At 30.4% G+C, this 16,478-nt stretch overlaps 3 protein-coding genes across 4 annotated transcripts; 1 reads left to right on the forward strand and 2 right to left on the reverse strand.

The window, feature by feature from the left end:
* The first annotated feature begins 1,387 nt into the window (after nucleotides 1-1,387).
* On the forward strand, nucleotides 1,388-4,710 carry LOC107936562 (protein SHI RELATED SEQUENCE 1). 2 transcript variants are annotated; one of them, XM_016869314.2, is made up of 3 exons: nucleotides 1,388-2,304; nucleotides 2,533-2,856; nucleotides 4,335-4,710. In XM_016869314.2, exons 1-3 carry the CDS (start codon nucleotides 1,812-1,814, stop codon nucleotides 4,403-4,405), a joined length of 888 nt encoding a protein of 295 aa, XP_016724803.1. In that variant the 5' UTR covers nucleotides 1,388-1,811; the 3' UTR covers nucleotides 4,406-4,710. The 2 variants fall into 2 exon arrangements, with proteins under 2 accessions (XP_016724803.1, XP_040936998.1); XM_041081064.1 differs by lacking the exon at nucleotides 4,335-4,710 and having other exon boundaries at nucleotides 1,389-2,304; nucleotides 2,533-3,039.
* Nucleotides 4,711-8,258: 3,548 nt separating this feature from the next.
* LOC107936561 (uncharacterized) lies at nucleotides 8,259-8,946 on the reverse strand. The gene has a single exon (XM_016869313.2). It carries the CDS (start codon nucleotides 8,885-8,887, stop codon nucleotides 8,420-8,422), a length of 468 nt encoding a protein of 155 aa, XP_016724802.1. The 5' UTR covers nucleotides 8,888-8,946; the 3' UTR covers nucleotides 8,259-8,419.
* Nucleotides 8,947-11,258: 2,312 nt separating this feature from the next.
* On the reverse strand, nucleotides 11,259-16,099 carry LOC107936560 (aldehyde dehydrogenase family 3 member F1). The gene is made up of 10 exons (XM_016869312.2): nucleotides 15,864-16,099; nucleotides 14,928-14,996; nucleotides 14,741-14,837; nucleotides 14,033-14,239; nucleotides 13,806-13,933; nucleotides 12,793-12,897; nucleotides 12,394-12,566; nucleotides 12,171-12,261; nucleotides 11,923-12,072; nucleotides 11,259-11,606 (listed from the first exon to the last, which is right to left on the reverse strand). Exons 1-10 carry the CDS (start codon nucleotides 16,041-16,043, stop codon nucleotides 11,367-11,369), a joined length of 1,440 nt encoding a protein of 479 aa, XP_016724801.1. The 5' UTR covers nucleotides 16,044-16,099; the 3' UTR covers nucleotides 11,259-11,366.
* Nucleotides 16,100-16,478: the final 379 nt, after the last annotated feature.

Genomic DNA, 16,478 nt, shown 5'->3' on the forward strand with positions numbered 1-16,478 from the left:
TCACCAAAACTTGCATTGGAGATATTGTGTATGAGATGTCGATTTTTTTTTTTATTTTTTAAGATATCTATCGGAGTAAGTCCGTTAATTAATTCTCCATGTTTTGTAGGCTTATTAAAAGGTAGATGCTTGCCACGAGTTTTAAAGCTGCTGCATACTTAAGGTAAGGATTAAGCTCTCAACTAATGATTAAGGTAGAAGACATATTTACTATCTCACCTAACTCTCGTAGTTAGGAATGTTGAATTTTTTTTCAAGGTATTTATCGGAGCAAACCTAGTAATTAATTCTCCATATTCTGTAGGTTTATTAAGGGAGTAGATGATTGTCATGAGTTTTAAAATTGCTCCATACCTAGAAGAATGATTAAACTCTCAACCACTGATAAAGGTAGAAGAGATAATTGCTATCTCACCTAACTCTCGTGGTTAGAGAAGTCAAATTTTTTATTACAAAACATAAATGTAATAAATTTTATTTATTTTCGTTTTACATTAATAAAAATATAATTCTTTTAAATTCCTTCTTAACCATATTATTTTCGGGATTTACCCTTTCAATTTCTGGAAAAATTCATTCAAACCAAAAATTAGAAAAAGACAAGGTAGCGGGTTTTAGGGGAAAAAGGCTGGAGTTATGACACGCGGCTGATTCTAACCCGTTAGATAGGAATGTAAAGGTATGGCAGGCAGATAATGATCATTAGATTTCTTTTTTTTTTTTGAGATGACATGACATGTGCCTTATAGCGAAATGAAAGAGAAAAATAATTTTATGTATTCTTTACAAATTATGAATTTGATCCCTATAATTTTATCTTTTTTAGAATTTTAACTCCTTCCTTTTTTCAGATTTTAAAATTAAAATTCAATTGTTAATGCTGTTAAAATTATTTTATTAAATTCAGGTTTATTATAACATTACTTTTTAATTACATAGAGTATATTTTTTATTTCAAAGTGTCACAGTAATAAATTTAACAAAATAGAGAAATTCACGATGTTAACAATCAGACTTGAATTTTGAAATCTAAAAAGTAGAGGGATTAAATTTTTAGAAATACAAGTACAGTGACTAAATTTACTTGTACTTTTATTTTCAAGAATTTAATCTCTCTAGCCTTTTCAAATTTTAAGTCAAATTATTAGCAATGTTAATTTTTAAAAAAAAATTTATTTAAAGAACTCATTTGATAGTCAATAACTAAAGAAATAGCGTTACAATGAATCTGAATTCGACGGTGTTAATATGTAGAGTTAAATTTTAATTTTTGAAAAATAAAAGTATAAGAACTAAATTTTTAATTTTTGAAAAGTATATGAATTCATGAAAGATTTTAACCAAAAGATAACCCAACAACTGTTTATAGATACAAAGGCTGTTCTTTTCAACTACAAAACATTTACTATTCCCTTAGTTTTTTTTTTCTTTTTTTCTGGGTATTGTTTGTTTCATCAGAAAATAAAAAAAGGAAACCTGCAAAAAATCAGAGAAACATGGGTTTATGGGAAGGGACTTAAATTTGGGTTTCAGCAGAAGAAAGAGAAGGTTGGGCATGGCGGCGTTGGCAGAGAAAAAAGAAAAAGAAGCTGTAAATTCTTTAGTTGTTTCTTAAATGCTCCTTTTTCTTGCGACAAAACACAGTTTAAGTTGTAAAAGCAAAAGACACAAGGGGCATCTTCTTCTTGTTTCTTTTCTTGGGTGTTATTTGAAAACCCAACATGAATTAATTCACAAGAGAATTGTGTTAGAGAGGAGTTGTTTGATATGGATTGTATAGAGGTGAAACAACAACAACGACGACAACAACAATGGCAGGGTTTTTTTTAAGAGGACAAGATCAACAAGACAACAGTTCACCACCAACTGATCAAACTGAAAACTGGTTTTGGTATAGAAATGAAGATATTCCTTACAAGGGTTTTGAACTATGGCAACAACAACAACAACAACAACAACATATTTACATGTCTGGGTTAGGTGTTGGTGGTCCTAGTAGAGGATCATCAAATTTCATGATGATGACTAGCGGCGGTGGTAACGACGGTGGTGGTGGTGGTGGTAATACTAGTGGTATAAGTTGCCAAGATTGTGGTAACCAAGCTAAAAAAGATTGTCCTCATATGAGGTGTAGAACATGTTGTAAAAGTCGAGGTTTTGATTGTCAAACACATGTTAAAAGTACTTGGGTTCCTGCTTCTAAACGCCGTGAACGGCAACAACAACAACTACTTGTCGCTCCACAACAACATCAACAATTTGTTCGTGCAGAACAATCTAAAAGACATCGAGAGAATCCAACGGGTAAGAAAAAACGCCCTTAAATACACTCGAATTATGTCTTTTTAGTTACTGTAATAACAACGGTATCATTTCTTTTTCATCTTTTTAGAAACACTGTTTTTTAGTAGCCATAACAAGTGTTTCGACAGTGAAGAAACTGTTTTTTTTTATTTTTTCTTTTTGGTTTCCATTTACAAGTAAAAACCCAGATCTTTTTTATATGATGAAGGGTTGATCTTGTTTTTTTAGGGTTAGAACTGGGGAATTTTCCGGCGGAATTGAGCTCGGAAGCTGTGTTCCGATGTGTAAGGGTTAGTAACGTTGAAGACGCCGACGATCAGTATGCTTATCAAACGGCGGTGAACATTGGTGGACATGTTTTCAAGGGAATTCTTTATAATCAAGGCCCTGAAACTAACTACGACATGGCAGCAGCAGCGACAACAACAACAGCTGGTGGTGTTGCAACCACCGCTGCAACCACCGCAAGCGGCGGTGCTTCTCCTTCATCTACGACACCGTTTATAGACCCTTCTTCTCTATATCCAACACTCAACACTAATTTCATGGCTGGTACGCAGTTCTTCCCAAATCCAAGACCCTAAAAAAACCAAAGAAAAAAAAATATTATTCATGACATTATGTTTATGATACATCCACCATTGATCTAAGGAGTTGATGTTTGTTTTTTTTCTAGTGAAAAAAATTTGAACCCTTTTGGCTTAAATCATTAAATATAAATTCTAATTCTTCCCTTACAATATATTTTCCCATTAATGAAAAAAAAAACACTAATTTTTTTAAAAAAATTTTCGTTTCATGGTTCGAAATTAAATCGAAAAATGATTATAAACGGGAAAACCAATATATATGTGTATATATTGGGTTTCTTCTTTGGATGGATAAAACCACAAAAGGGCATATCTTTTTGCTTCTCAAGGTATGGGCGGTTTAGCCATGAATGAATGAATGATTGAGCAATGAGTATGGCATTGTTTCATGTTTTCATACATCATCATCATCATGCATTAGTATAAACATGCATGGCTTGAATGTGACTTGCTTTGTTGATAAAATGGGAAATATTTCCCATCTATATGCAACTAACTTATTCATATTATTGCATTTTGTTTTTTCTTTAGTCTTGAAACCCTTGATATTCGAAAGTCGAATTAGATTGAATCTTGTTTCATGTTTCGGATACAAATTCCTTTATCATTATTTTTTCTATTTTTAAAGTAATATAACAATAAATGTCGAGTGTAATAAAAAGATACAAAGATACGTATAAATACAACCTTTGCTTAGGTCTTATATATAGGATTTGAAATTTTTGGGATTTGTTGAAGGGTTTTCGTTCTTGCATGCTTTTTCTAGGACAGGTTTATATAGCATGTTTCAATTAATGCTAACACAAAATGCCAGCTGCTATGTATACTAATGCTCTGCCATAAATGCAAATTAAAACCATAACCATAACTCTCTTTTTAACTTATTTAATTTTTTTTTCATATATTTATATAATTTTGTTCGGATATGTTTTGTTATGTGTTAGATACGAGTATTTTAAGAAAAATAATGACTTTGGGTTACATAAGATTCATTGTTTTCTGTTCGGAATAATATTGGATATATTGTCGATGAATAAGTCTCATGCATTATCAGCAAATAATAACATGACATTTTATCATTAAATTAAATAAAATTAATCATTAATCGTAACTATTATAAATAAATACTAATAATTTTCGAATTTAGGATCTCGGGTTTAACGTTTTAGCATTTATATGTTTAAATGAAGTTATCGGTATTTATTTATAAGTCTTTCACTATTTTTTATTTCATTTAATGATGAGATGTCATGTTATAATTCACTGACAGTGCACAGTACCTGCGTAAAATATTCTCCCTTTTTTTATGGCTTTAGTGTTTTCTTATAGTACCAATTATAGAGTCAAAGAGGAAACTTCAAGATCACACACAATCTTGTAAAAATAGAAAAAAAGATTTTCAGAACTGACAAAATATGTATGCTTTTTTCAACCTAAAAGGAATCATGGTGTTGAAGTACAATGGATGGAACTATGAGACACTGATCAACAAAACAGCAAATGGATATTAGGGTCTTAGATCAATGAAGCTGCATAAAGCCAATGATGTTAGGTCATTTTTAGTTTATATGAATGCTAGGGTTTGTGTAGGTTTAATTTAGTTCGGCTAGCGTGTTGATTGAGTACTAGTTCAGTTTGGCATTGTTACTGTTACAGGCTTGCAGCAACTTGGAGAAGCACGTAATATCTTTGATTTAGAGGTTTGGGTAGTTTAAAAATCGTATAAGAAAAAAACTGTCCTTTGTGATGTGAAATTCTTAAAATAGAGTTGTTCATGGGCTGTGCCAGACAAAACGCGGTAGTAAATCTTGCTTTTCCCGAGTTTGTTTTCTGCATATATGGAAATTTTGTGTGACATAAGGACTACTTTGCATTATAACTTGATTTAGGGTATGCTTTGAGAGGTTGAATCTAGGTAACTCTGATTCTAGTGTAAGTGTTGGATACATATCTAACACAAGTATGGGATTAGTTTTTTATAAAGTTTTCAATGTGTCTCAATCATATCCTTATATTCATGTGTTGAATCCTGACATGCATGAATACTCAAACTGCTTCTTGTCTGGATAGTTGGGAAATGAGAAACATGCAAAATCCCAATTATTTGGCTTTTCGAGTGACCACATTTAAAAAAAAAAATATTTGTTGTTTGCATGTAGGGACTGAATTTAATAGATTGTATATAAGTAAGGGAACAAGGTGGCTACAAATATGAGGATAATATTAAAAAAATAGTTAAATCATGTTTCATCTTTGTCTGTTGTATATGTATAATATATATATGCATTAATGGATCAACTGAAAATATGTTTGCTTTTAGGGTTTTATGGGGACATATCAAGCTATGAAAAATCATATTCATGCATGAATGCATGTATTTTATGTATGTATGTATGTATGTACCCCATGCTTCCAAGCTCTAAAAACATGGGGTAAAGAAAAACAAAACTTTTTCTCGGATTCTCACTCAATGGATTCTCCATTAACAGTCTTTTTGTTCTGCAACTCATAACTGTCGGCAATCTTGTCTGAAAGAAACAACATTGGAATAATTTCAGTTCTTTTTACCCATTGGATTATCTACTGCATTGACCATGAGTTATGGTCCATAACGTGCCCATGTTTGTTTCAATAATTTTAATCGACTAAAGTTCGAATACTTTATTTAAAAATGATTTAAAGATTTAGATGTTACGACTTGAATGAATATGTTTTTTGAAATGAGAATAATGTTCATAGATCTAAACCTAGTAGTTTTAACACGGAACTCAAAATCTAATAAGTTTTTTTGTGATCCTAAAATGAACTACACAAGTAATTTGGAATGATTTGATCTCGAGATGATTCAACTCTATAGATTTGATAAACTAAAAGTATTATGGAAGCTCCCGAAATAAGAGTTAGATTGTTAAAAATGAGTCCTTATACGTCAGAATAGTAAACAGTATAATTATTTGGCTATTTTGTCAGTCACTCCAATTTGTTACAATATATATAGATAAAATTTCATTTACTCTTTAATTTAATATATAAAGATTAATTTATATTTTTTAAGTAAAGAAAGTAAAATATAATTTGATTCTTAGTACTTCCACGATACTTTTACGAACTAAAATACTGAAATAATTTAAAAATCTCAAAGTCGGAATTAACAAAACTTGGATTGATCTGACTCAACACCAACCACGGATACATCATCAGTCCACTTTGGTTCAACAAACTGTAAACCACAGACAAGTGAAAATAACAAGCATAGAACCAAGAGCCATGGTGGCTGCATACAGTTTGGAGCTAAGTGAATGAAAATAATATATATACCAGAAAGACTAGCAGAAGAGAAAGTGAAAGAACAACAATGATTATGCACATCCAAAAGTTTTGGCATTGAGCTGAAACCCATAAAACAGCCAAAAATGTCCCAAAAATACTACTCAGATTCGTTAATCCTAGGGTGTGGTCAGTAGGGCAGTGATCAGTCAGCAGTTAGATAAAATCTTCTGCTAAAACAACAGTATCAGCCAATTTTTGGGTATTTGTAGGCATACATATTACATATTGTTCATTGTTGTGGTCCCAAAACTGGCTATTCAATTGCTCAACTTGCAGTGATATATACATGTATACATATATATGTGTGTATAACTTAAAAACAAAAGCCATTACTGTGCTTGTGTGTGAGTGTTTTCTTCTAAGGGGAAGAAAAGGGGTAATGCTGTCATGCTGCAAATTAGTCTAGATTTAGTGTTAGGCTGTTTGTGATCCATTACTATCTCTTTGTAAATTCAATCCTGTCAATTGAGCTAATTGTGTTAACATGGGATCTTTTAATGCATTATTTTAGGGTTTTTTTTTAAGTTCATTCACTAAAGTTCGAGTCATTTTGGTTCCAGATCATTTCAAATTGTAAACTTCTTATAATCAAACCGGATTACATTTGATTCCAAATCAAATAATAGAAATTGGGTTTTTGAGTTCAAAGCATTCTTGTGGTTTTCAACTTTTGAAACGTAAATTTATTCTTAAACTATACCTAAAAATGAAATCTAATAATAACCTATCACATCTCACGTCTTTATTTATTAATATTTTTTATAAATCGAGACAAAAATGATAATTTAAGTAAAACTTAAGTTTCAAATCGAAAATTGGAGCATAACTTATGAATCAATTTACTAATAAAACCTTTTAATTTTGGTTTCAATTGGATTGTATGATTGGAGAATAGATTTGATTAGGTTTACTAATGCTTACATAATAAAAAAATAATTTAAAAAAAAGTTGTCACAAAAACACTTTTGCCCCAAAATCTGCCTTTGGGGGTAATGGAAACAACACAATTATTTTTCTTTTTAATACCATACAATGTTGCCTCTTCTATGGGACCAAAAAACCTAAACCCCCTTTTGTCCCTTAGATCATCTTCCAACTTGTCTTGCATTATGGGTCCTATATATGTTGTTTGGAGGTGACAAAGCTTAATGGATAAGCCTTCACATTATTCAAACTTTAAGCTACCCCAATTACAACAAATTGCATTACAATTTTACTATAATAATAATCTCATCTTTACAATATTAAAAATTGTCACATCCATTGGATTTTCCACTCACATCAATTTTTTTTTGTTGGTGTAGTAAAAGAGATAGCTTGAGATAAGTGTGAGTTTAGTTGTTGGGTTTTTATTTAAAATGATTCAAAATAAGTTGTCGATGTAAATTGAGTCTTATCTCGATTGGCATGAGTATTATTGTCAATGTAGGAGAAGAGATTATGAGCAGTTCTAGACATGTGTCAAAAAAAGCAGATATGATTAGAACCTATAATCTCAACAAAAGATGACAATAAATGGGTTTTGAAAGGGTCAATCTCATTAATATAATTTAAGTCATCTTTGGCCCATTAGAAAAAATTGGGTTAATGGGTATTTCATATCAGGCCCATCACATTATTTTTAAGGGTTTTCTTAAAATTTTGTTTTAGCATTCGTGATGTTTATTTTACAGTTTATGTTCAGTATTTTTGGTCGTTTCACTCAACAATATCATCTTCGAAATTTATGTCTACATACAGTGTGACTAACCATTATTAACTTCCAATCCTAAGCTAATCACTCACTTGAGGGATATATTCTATTCATTTAGTTTTTAATATAAATTTTAATAACTTTTATTTAACATTAATATATTTATATAAATACTGTATGTTGACTTGATGATTAGGATATTTATTGCTCGTGGTATGGTTTAGATTCAAGTTGTGTTAATCACGTTACTATTAGATCATATATTTTTATTTCATGGCCATTATTGTAATAATAATTTTTTATCATTGTAAATCTTAACATCGAGAAAATGCGAGAATGAATGATAAAATTTGAATACGTATCATTTAAAATTTATCTAATAAATCCACAAAGTGGAGAAACAATAATCTTTATGTTGTCAAAACCCGACAACCACAACAACAACAACAATTCACTAAACCGAAAAAAAAAAGTAAATTAAAAAAACAATAAAAAAGTGAAATTAAGATGAATTTGATTTGGATCCATTGGAATCTGATTTGTAAAGCTTATTATACGCCTCAAGTTCCTCATAATACACATCCCAAACGCACCGCACGCAACCGCTGCCGCAGCAATCTCCAGGCTCAGGCTTCTCCGGTGGTGGCGGCGGCGGTTGTATTCCCTTACCCGATTCTTCCCCTTTACCTCCCTTTTTGCTATCTTCGCCGGCACCCTTTATCATCGTCTCTTCCAACTTCGTAGCCATGGGTTTGAATCGAACGGAACCGTTGACGAGAAGAAATCGCCGCCGTGGGTATTGAAATCTACGGCTGTTGATGGAGGAAAGGAATCTAAGGGTGGTCGATGTTGGGTGTTTGATGATGGTCATTGAATGGCCAACATGGGATTGGGTGTTGATTAATTTGTCAGCTGGCGGCGATTGGTTGAGGAAAGTTGGTGGAAATTGATGATATGAATGAGTGGGCATTGATCAACGTTAGGCGATGTTATTGGGCTTTTTGTTGGGCGACAGATTCTATGTCTTTTTTAGTTCTATATTAGATCTATATCTGTTTATGAAGTTATTTGCTTAAAATTTGAGATAATTTAAATAAAAATATTAAGTCTGTAAAATGGGCTTAAGTAAAAAAATTAGATCCATTTAAAATATGAGTCAGACTCGGGTTTAAATATTCAAGGCCTAAATTGAACGACTCGTTTTAAGTTTATAATATTTTATATTATGTAATTTAAAATATATTAAAAAATAAACCTATACTTAACATATAATATTATTCTAATGTAAACATTAAAATAATGTTAAGATGATTATATAAAAAATTACATTAAATAAAAAATGTATAAAATTATTAAATATTAAAATAATATAATATAAATATTTTAAAAAATATTAGGCCCCTCAACCTATGAACTTAGGCAAGGTTTGGGGAAAATTTTAGGCCTAGATTTCGAGTCCAGCCGTGCTTAGGCAAGCATAAAATATATTAATATCATACTTAGATCCCACTTAGCCCTTGAGCACATCTATGTTAATATCGTACTTAGGTTTCGCCCAGCCCATGAGCACCTCTAGTCTATATTGACTGTAGTGTAGGAAGTTTTGACTACTCTGGTTGATCTAAATTTGTAAGGATCTAAAGAAGTTGTTCGAAATTATTTGAATATGAAGTGATCAACACTCATAATGATTTTATTCCAAAACTCCAACTTCAAATTTTAAAATTGACTCAAATTGTACATGATTTGAACTCAATATTGATCCTAATTGAAATTACTCGAAAATATGAAATTTTGAATAGATTTTAATAGGCCTTGCTTGCGGGTAGAGGTGTTCATAAGTCGGGTTGGCCTAAATATGGTATTAATACACTTTATACTTATCTAAATTTGTTCATATTTGTAAATAGCTAACCCAAACATATTTAAGTACGCTCACATTGTTTTAAAAATTTTAAAATAATATATTTTTATTTATAATTTAATATTTAATAATTTTATATATATATTATTTATTAAATTTATATATATATCGTTTTTTAAGGTTTTTAATGTTTACATTATAGTAATATATTAATATATAAAAATAACATAATATAAAATATTAAAAACTTAAAAAATAGATCGAATCAGGTTTAGGCCTTGAATGTTCAAACTCAAGCGTAGTTTATATTTTGAACGAGTCTAATTTTTTTTGCCCAAATTCATTTTTTTAACTTAATGTTTTTACCCATATCCCTCAAATTGCGAGCAAACTTCTAGGCACAGGCGAATATCCCGAGCCATGATTAAAGTTTAATTGTAAGATCGTTGGCTTAGTGATTTATTACCATCTCAATTGCATTTCCAATTCCATTTGAGTTATAATGGTAAATTAGTTGAATTATTTTTCATATTTCTAATTTCAGGTTCAATTGTTAGTATTTTTTTAAAACTCTTCTGTCAAAATTATCGATGTGATATTTTAAAATTAAAAAAATACTTACCTAATATTCATGTAAAAAAAAGTGATATTGTAATCAAGGGCGAATCTAAGAGGCTGGCAGAGCCCCTTCCATTTTAACCCTTTAAAATTTTACAATTTTAAATTAGTAAAGGTAAAATTGTACTTTGGCCACCCTAAAAATGATAAAATTTTGATTTAATCTCTTAAAAATTACATTTTTAATATCGTAAAAATTACAATTTAATTTTGGCCTGCCTATTTTTTTTTTTTGCTTCGCCCCTGATTGTAATGAAGCTGAATTTAATAAATTTCTTTTAATAATATTAACAATTAGATTTTCCTTTCTTTTTTTAAATTTGAATTGTAGAGGGACTTAATTCTTTAAAGTAAAAATAAAGGGTCTAAATTCTAAATGTACAAAAAGTACATAGACTTAGAGCATATTTTAAAAACAAAAAAAAATATCATAGTCGATTTAATACTAGTTTGGTTGGTATCACTGATGTTGCGACAATTTGGAAACTATGACCTCAAGCACAATTAAACATGTAATATCTTCTGATTTAATTAATTGAGATACGAAGAATTTATGAATAATTTAAGAAATGTACATGAAAAAAGAAACCCTAAAGCTATAATAGATTTAAAGTATATCTCTTGCTCCTAAAGTTAATTTTAAATTTCATACCTCTGTTTTATAAAATTAAGAAGTTAATCCAATTTTTAGTAAACATATAAATTACTAAACTACTGATTTTTAGGTCAACTAGTTAACAACAAGGTTTAATAATGTTACTCGATCAGACTTTCTTATTTTCATCAAATCGAGGATCAAATTTTAACAAATTATAATAAAAGGATCAATTTCTCAGTTTTCATAAAGTAAAGAGATATATATTCAAAATTAAATATATTATTTTTATAACAAAGCATATAATGAAAAGAACTAAACATCTTTATCATAAATTAGAGGCAAAGATTTTCATATTAAGGAGGGATTCAATTAAGACCTTTTGAACCCTAACAAGAGGAGAATCAACCCAAAGTAGTCAAATTCGTAAGCTAATTTGATGAACAAAAGCTTAAAATCGGTCCATGGAGGATACCTTGGTTCTATTTCCGGATAAAAACCTCGATGTAAGATCGATTTTTCGTGGCTAAAAGTGTCGAAAGAGTACTTGCCATGATACCTTCCAAAGCCACTTTGACCCACTCCTCCAAATGGTAAAGAATCACATAGAAACTGCACACACATTGTAGCACATTTAAGCAATGTCATTATATTACATAGTTTAGAACCTATTTTCTAAATTGGACTTCAAAACATTCCAATCAGGTCATTAAGTATCATAGCTATATTAATCAGGTTCTTTGATCAAGTTGTTTATTCAGTAAGTACGCACGTGTTTATCAATTAAGTCCCTTTATCAATAACCTAATCGATACGATATTAATACTTTAAAAACTCAACCAGAACGTTTTGAAGTTCAAGGACCTGTTTGATGAATTAAAACCCTTTAGCATTTTCCTGTAGATTAAAAGAGAATGTTGAGCCATACTTGAACCATGGAATCATTGAACGTCACAGTTCCTGAAGATGTCTCTGATAAAATTCGTTTCTTGAAGGTTTCATCCTCAGTGAAAGCATAAATAACGAGAGGATTCGACTTCGAGTTGATGAAGTTGATGCTTTCTTCAATGTTCTTCAACTGTACAACAATGGTGACTTTCCTTTAGAACAAAGAGATCTCGGGGACCATTTGCAAGGGTCAATTGGCAAAAAAGAAAAGGGTTGAAGGACTCTCACTGTAATTATTGGAAGTAATGGGCCAAAGATTTCTTCACTCATGATCTCGGAATCAAGTGGGGGATCTAATAAGATTGTTGGCTCAATAACACTGCAAGAAGTTATAAAAATAAAGATTATGCGATTAAGAGGGGAAAATCGCTAATAGATCCCTCTATTATAAGTATCAGATCAAATTAGTCTTTATATTATTAAAAAAATCAAATAAGATAGAAGAAATTACAGTTTTTCTTCATCAACTGAACCACCATAAACAATTGAGTCTGCAACATTGGGATCTTTTAAAAGATTAACCAATCTTTGAAACTGGTGCTCGTTAACAATCCTGGAAATGCTTTTCAAGCTTTTGATGTTTTCACCATAAAACCTCTTGATTGTCTTCTTTAATAACTCAATCTGAAATCCAAAAAGAACAATTCATGGATTTCAGATCGAAACCCGAGTTTCAAATCTCTCTGTGATTGAAATTTTATTGGTTTTATATGAAAATACAAAAAAGATAAAGTACCCTCATAATGTTAGTACGTATTTTGTATTAAAAGGATATTTTAATAATTTTATAACTGAACTGATATCTAATTGACTCGTGACACAAAAAAATCGATACAAGTATAGAGAATACCAGAGCAGAAGCTAATTTTTCTTCAACAAGAAGATAATCAATTGCAATGCAAGCTTGTCCGTTGCAAGGCCCCCACTTGCCCCCTACAATTCTTTTAGCAGTCACCTTGACACCACATGGAAAGAAGTAAATTACAACATCAAATTAACCATTAATCCTTGGAATATAATCATATATGTATGTATGGGTTAATTGCATAAGTCCTTAAAAGTATTAATTTTATATCAATCAGGTCATTTAATTAATCTAGTCATTAATTTGGGTGTTAAAAGCTAGCTTGAACCTAAAATGAAGGATGTTTGAAATACACAGATCGAATTTTAAGCACGTGTACATATGGCATGATAACTTTAAATGTGTTAAAAAAATAACTCCTAAATTTAAGGGTCACTATCTACTTTTTGAACAAAGAAGATATACTTGTTGAACAACCATTTAATGCCCAAGTTGACAATTAAACTGATAAAAAGGACTTAATTGATATGAAAATGATACTTTAAAAATTCAATTACAACATTTTAAGGTTTTAGGGCATCCAATGCAATTAACCTCATATAAAATGTACATATATACTCTCAAAGCTTTACATCATGAAATTAATCCATTTATTATTAAATAAATCAATTTAGTCTCTATACTATAAAAAATAAACTAATAAAATGACATGAAAATTATTATTTTCCACTTGTAGCTCAACTCTAAACAAAAGATTTAATCTGCAAAATTATAAATAAATAAATAAATAACTTTCAAAATATTAATTCTCTTAAACAAAAAGTGACATTTTCTTTGAAATAACAAATGTTAACCCGTTTAAATTTGATTTTATTTAATTCTTTTTGGTATATGAACTAAATTGATTCATTAAAAAAAGATTAATTTAATCCAACCCCTATAATAAAAGGATCTATCGAGTACTTTCAAAAATTGTCGGAATTAAATTGAATCGGCTAATTGAACTATCGGTAACTTGACTATTTCAACCACCGATCTCATTATAAAAAGATTAGTACCTTTGCTTTTGAAGGAGTAGTGGAGAGGGTATCCACAATAGCGGGGCATTTGCCACCAAGTTCTAAAGTAACCGGCGTCAAATGCTTTGCAGCGGCAGCCATAACCAAGCGACCCACTCGTGGACTCCCTAAGAGATCATCAACATAATGCACATATATATATATTGTAAATTCCATTTCATTGATGCATTTGGGGTCTTTTTAAAATGATGGGAAAATTAAATTACCGGTGAAGAATATTTTGTCCCATTTTAGCTGGAGCAGTCGTTCACCGATATCTGCTCCACCGGCAACGACCTTAATGGCTTTGTTGTCCAAGTATTTAGGGATGGTCTCGACGAGAAACGACATGCATGCCGGTGCCAGATCAGATGGTTTTAAAAGAACCGTGTTGCCGGCAGATATTGCTCCGATCAATGGGTCCAATGCCAGTGCTATATCAGCAAATGAATGAATGAGTAATGCATGAAAATAGCAAAATTTTATTACATTGGACTTTTAAAATAATACAACGTAATATATTTAACGACTAATATTTAATTAGGATTGAAATTTTAATATTCGAAAATTATAAAACTAAAAATGATAAAATAAAAATACAATTTGAGAATCATAATTATGAAGAGAAATAAATTAACATTCAGTCTTTTGAATTTTGCAATTTTTTTTTAATTTGGTTCTTTTTTTTTTCTTAATTTGATTTTTAAATTTAAATTTTATTAAGGTGCATTTAATGAAATCCAAGTTCTTGGAGTGATGGCAGTCTCATCATTACACATTGATGAAATCCAAGTTCTTGAAGTGAAATTAAAAAAGGAAAACCTGCCAAGTTCCAAAACTAAAATGGACCAAGATGAAAAAATTATTAAATTGAAGGACTAAGAGTTGATTTACCCCTCATGAAAACAAAAAGAGGCTGCAATAATAAAACTCACTGAAAGGGAAATTCCAAGATGAGAAAATGAGAACAACACCGAGTGGTTGAGGCATCACTTCAGCTTTAGCAGGGAAAAAAAGCAATGGCACTTCAGCCTGTATTTAAAACCAAAATAAGAACCCAACCAATGGCTGTAATAACACCAACACACTCACTTCCATGTAATAATAATAATAATAATAAACCTTTTTAGGTGCCACCCATTTCTCCAAGCAGCTCAAAGTATAAGTGACTGATTTCTTCAAAACCCCAACCTGCATGTAAACATACATTCTAGTCAAAATCTACAGAGAGAGAGAAAGAGAGAGGGGGAAGCAGGGTATTTGCTCTCTTAAATTGGAAAATTTGCTTTCTGGGGTGTATTGATAGCGATTTGCTTCTATCAATAATGTGTAACTTATACTAAAAATGTTTACGAGAAAAGATTTCTGTTTAGTTCTAAAATGAGAAATTTTGGTTTAGACGTCTTAAAATCTGTAAAAATTTATATTAATAAATGGTAAAATTATAATTTAGCCCCTCAAAGATGATAAAATTTTTATTTAGTCCTTCTAAAAACTATAAAGACATGTCAATACAATGATGAAATTGCATTTTAGCTCTAATAAAAATGTATAATTTAATCTCGACCACCGGAATAAAACCCTTGTAAGTACGTGTATGTGTGTATATATCAAAGTTAATATGGTGAAATTGGATTTTGGTCCCAAAAGAAAATATTTCTATTGAAGACTCAAAATTTATAAAATTTTATGTAAATAAATGGTACATTTATAGTTTTTCCTCCTCCTAAAATGATAAAATTTTAATTTAGCCCTTCTAAAAATTATAAAAATAATATAATAGTGAAATTGCATTTTAGCTCTCATAAAAATATATATATAACTTAATCTCAGCCCTCAAAAAACTTTTATGTATCTTTGTATATATAAAAGTTAATGTATGTTAAAATTGCACTTTGATCTCCAAAACTAAAGATTTCTATTCAATCCTCTCAAAATTGTTGAAATTATAAATTAATACAAGATAAAATTACTCTTTAACCTCAAAAAAAAATTATAATTCAATTCCAGCCAAAGTTTTTCGGCTTCTGTATGTATGTATGTAGGTATGAAAGTTACCTCATCTCTGTAAGATTCAACAGGACTCTTTCCAAGATCTTGATCCAATGCTTTGAAAATGGAGTCTTCGTTTTGATTTATGAGTTGAAGCAAAGCCTTAAGTTGGCTCTTCCTCCATGAAATGCTTTTAGTTCCTCCATTTTTGAAGGTTTCCCTTAGCTTAGCTATGCTTTTTTCCATTGATGATAATATGCCTTTTCTTGCTTGCTAAGGTCCTTAAATAATGGCCAAAAGGACTTCTGAATGTATTATCCCCATCGCTTATCTTCCTCTTTTAAAGCTCTTTAATGCAATTCAACTACCTATACCATCTAACATAGATTGGGTTCTAAGGTATCATTTATATTTGTTTTACGGTTTATGAAGACTATTTTTATCGTAGTTTGTAATTTTATCTCTTCTAATAATGTCATTTTCACTGAGAGTATCGTTGTTGTTGAAACCAGATCAAACCGAGTGATATACTAATCTAGATAAAGGGATTGGATTGGCTTCTGAGTGAATCGCTCAAAATTAGTAGAAAAAAAAATCAAGATAAAATCATTCATGACTACCTTTCCCAATAATGTTATCTTCAGGGTTCCAATTTGAGTTTTTTTCCCTCATTAAAAGTAC

The sequence above is a fragment of the Gossypium hirsutum genome, chromosome A02 (assembly GCF_007990345.1).
Source record: "Gossypium hirsutum isolate 1008001.06 chromosome A02, Gossypium_hirsutum_v2.1, whole genome shotgun sequence".
Classification (NCBI taxonomy): domain Eukaryota; kingdom Viridiplantae; phylum Streptophyta; class Magnoliopsida; order Malvales; family Malvaceae; genus Gossypium; species Gossypium hirsutum.